Source organism: Sesamum indicum, linkage group LG7 (assembly GCF_000512975.1).
Source record: "Sesamum indicum cultivar Zhongzhi No. 13 linkage group LG7, S_indicum_v1.0, whole genome shotgun sequence".
Lineage (NCBI taxonomy): Eukaryota > Viridiplantae > Streptophyta > Magnoliopsida > Lamiales > Pedaliaceae > Sesamum > Sesamum indicum.
In genome coordinates, this window is record NC_026151.1 from 6,481,781 (window position 1) to 6,485,222 (window position 3,442).

General features: G+C 33.0%; 1 protein-coding gene across 2 annotated transcripts in view; it reads right to left on the reverse strand.

The window, feature by feature from the left end:
- The window catches only part of LOC105166433 (protein PLANT CADMIUM RESISTANCE 7), a 3,300-nt gene continuing 607 nt past the window's right edge, over positions 750-3,442 (reverse strand). The window contains exons 3-5 of one of the 2 annotated variants that reach the window (XM_011085782.2): positions 2,668-2,877; positions 1,021-1,137; positions 750-947 (exon numbers count right to left, since the gene is read on the reverse strand). In XM_011085782.2, the coding sequence (XP_011084084.1) occupies positions 1,049-1,137; positions 2,668-2,877 (299 nt within the window). In that variant the 3' untranslated portion in view covers positions 750-947; positions 1,021-1,048. Of the gene's footprint in view, positions 1,138-2,667; positions 2,878-3,442 lie in introns of both variants that reach the window. The other variant, XM_011085781.2, reaches the window with a different exon arrangement.

Sequence of the window (3,442 nt, forward strand, 5' to 3'; positions counted from 1 at the left end):
TTAGTCATCGACTGAAGTAGAATATGGTTCCATATCATTCATGGTCGGTGAGCTTCAACGGATTGCATACATCCTTCGTGATTTTCATATTCCTATAGTCACCACCATTCCCATTTGGTGCGACGCTAACCCTTTCTTCCATGAACCATAGAAGAATCTATATATTGACTACAATTTTGTTCATGATTGCTAAAGGAATGCTCCATTGCACCTAACCACATTGCCAGCAAACTTCTGCCTGCCGAAATGTCCACAAAGATACTCTCTGGACCAGGATTCCACACATTTCTGTGCAAGTTAGGCTTGGTGTTGCTACCCCAACTCCAACTTGAAGATGAGTGAAGAAAGTCTTGAACCTTAGCTAGTTCGCAATTTTTTTTACAACCTTATTAGTAAAGTAGCAACTTTACAATTATTGTATAGGAGTTAGTAAACTCCCACCTTTGTATTAATAAGCCTGTCCAATGAACAGAAAATAGAATTCTCCATTAACGATTTTTATCTCTCATGAACATTTACTGAATGATGTGTACACCATGTTTTCAATTTTCACATGTTTTTTCAATGAATTTCCTAATAGAAGTTGGCGAGAGGATTGAACGAGAAGTTTTTGAAGTTATGTAACAATTTTTAGAGATTCCCCTACCCAATAGGACCAAAAGTGTATAGTAGCCCAAATTATGGGCGAAAATTCGTACATGGACAAATCCCATCTAATGCACGTAGACAAAAATTTTGCATCAAAAAAAAGAACTTGATTGCTTGTACCAACAACAAGATAAAGAAGATCACGCATGGAAAAGTGGTACAAACAAAGTTGAGAAAAGAAGTATGGATGGATCTAATAAGACTTGTTTGTTCTTAGTGCTAAAATATGTGTTGTTTCATTCTCACTAGCCCTCCCCGTATACTTTGTATTCACTTCTCCCATTTCCTGCCCAAAGACTCTGGAAGATTTACATTCATCAATGTATTCTTTTACAACTAACAAATGTATACAAAAAAAAACAAAAGACTTACCATTTCAACATCAACTTATATAAAGCTTCTATGTTCTTTCCATCTTTTCAGGCTTGGGTGGAGTGATGGTGTATATGGCAACTGCATATCTTTGTCTTTCAAGATTCTCGAACCACCCTCCATTAAGAAACAATTAGCAAATTGTCAATCAATAAATAATACATCCTCGCACCTAAACTCAATGGCGAAAAAAACAAAAACAATTAGCAAATTGTCAATCAATAAATAATACATGTCTTCTCTTCCTAAATCCAACCCATGTCCAAAGCAAACTAGCTAGCTTGAGGGTTGTTTGGTTGTGCATTTCCAATGAAGACAAAAGAACATATTCAACTTATAGTGCTTAATACTATATACAAACACAACTCAACATATTGCAACATCATACATATTAGCAAATTGCAATTCACCCCCACCCCTCCAGAGCAAAAAATAGAAAAAAACGTCACCCCTTAGTCATTTATTTTTTGGGTGAATAGCAATTTATCCCCCTGTGATATTAAAAATGAGCACATTATCCCCCTATGAAAAAAATATAGCAATTTACCTTCCTATACTTTTTAAAATGAAGCAATTTACCTCCTTATATAGGGAGGTAGATTGCTTCATTTTAAAAATCATAGGGGGGTAAAATGTTGTATTTTAAAAAATATAGGGAGGTAGATTGCTTCATTTTAAAAATCATAGGGGGTAAAATGTTGTATTTTAAAAGATATAGGGAGGTAAATCGCTATTTCACAAGGGGATAATTTGCTCATTTGCGATATCACAAGGGGGTTGCTTCCATTTTTCCCTTTATTTTTTTGTGTCAATTTATAATTTTAAATTTGCAAAATTATAAGTTACCATTTATGATCGTTTCTCAATCAAATTTTTTGTTAGAAAAACATTGCATGTAATGCACAATATCTTATCTAAACATCACATTATCCTTAAATATCACATGTGTACTGTATCTGATGCTTTTTTAAGTAGAAAATATTTTTAAAAAATAATCATATTGGGGGTGAGGGTGGGGGGGGGGGGGGGCAGGGGGAAGGGATATGTGCATATGAGGTAAAACTGCATTTTTTGTTCCACATGATAAGGGCGTCTACACATTTGGTCCTTTGCTATATCAAAATTTAAAAATACTCTCAAAATTGAATATTTTCTACACAATTAGTCCCACAACCCAACTTCTGTAAAAAAATTGATGGCATAATCACATATCCTGCATGTCCCAATTATTTTTGGATCAAAAGTAGCTCTTGAGACTAAATATGTTGAAAAAATTAAAATGTTAATACCAACATAGACCTTATATGCTATGGGCCGAAAAATGTTGGGACAAAATCACATCTTTCATCTCACACAATAAGAAAGTCTATACTTTTAGTCCCAAAATTGAATTCATTTTTTATACGTTTAGTTTCAAGAGCCACTTTTCATCGAAAACTAACAACCACGTGATTTTGTAGTCTTTTTTTTTTAACTAAATTGGGATGTGAGATAAAATGAGTAAAAAAAAAAAACCTAATTCTAATACTATTTAAAAATTTATGTAAAGCGAAAGACTAAAAATATTGATCCAATCATACGGGATTAAAAATATAATTTTGGTTGTGCATATAATTTATACTAATAGAATTTGGAGAAAGAGTTTACCAAGACTAGGATCAAAGCCGTGATGGTCAAGCTCTCGATACTCTTGGCATAAGGCACAGGGCAAGCAACATGCATGAGTTAGGCAATCATTACAAGGGCTTCCTCTAATGTTGAACTTTGTTCTGATTATTGTTCGCGTGCGGCAAGTGTACGTCCACATCCCGCATATCACTGCACATACTCCCAAGATAACCAACGCATCTCCCGACACTGCACCATCCATATATTACAAACAAAAATTAACTTCACAAAATTCTCCTAACTATTCCTATTTCTTGAATTCTTTCTGCATGTACAAGGAAAGGTTCCCATGACATATACTAATTTGAAGAAACTTAGATTTTTTTATGTATTTTAGTTCTACATTAGGCAGCCCGTTGGCCCCATCACTGTAAGAAATAATAGCACTATTAAAAATATAAATACCTTGCAAAAATAATAAAATTCGTTGCTAATTTATATTAGTAGCGAATTTAACAAGAAAATAAATATTTACTTGCTAATTAGATCGTAACTGATTTTAATATTCAATTTTTTGTTGCTGAAATCGCTAACTAACAAAAATATTTATCCATATATAAGATTTTGAGAGGAATTACTTTCAACTTTTTTGGCCAAGATTAGCTACGGAGTTTTGCAATATTAAAAAATTTCTTTTTAATTATTGAAGAAAATATTTCATTTCTAATGTTAATTTTGAATTTCACAAAAATTTAAAGTTCTTATCGTTTACTAAATTTGTGGCTAATTACCAGCAAATGTACTCTCTCTCCTT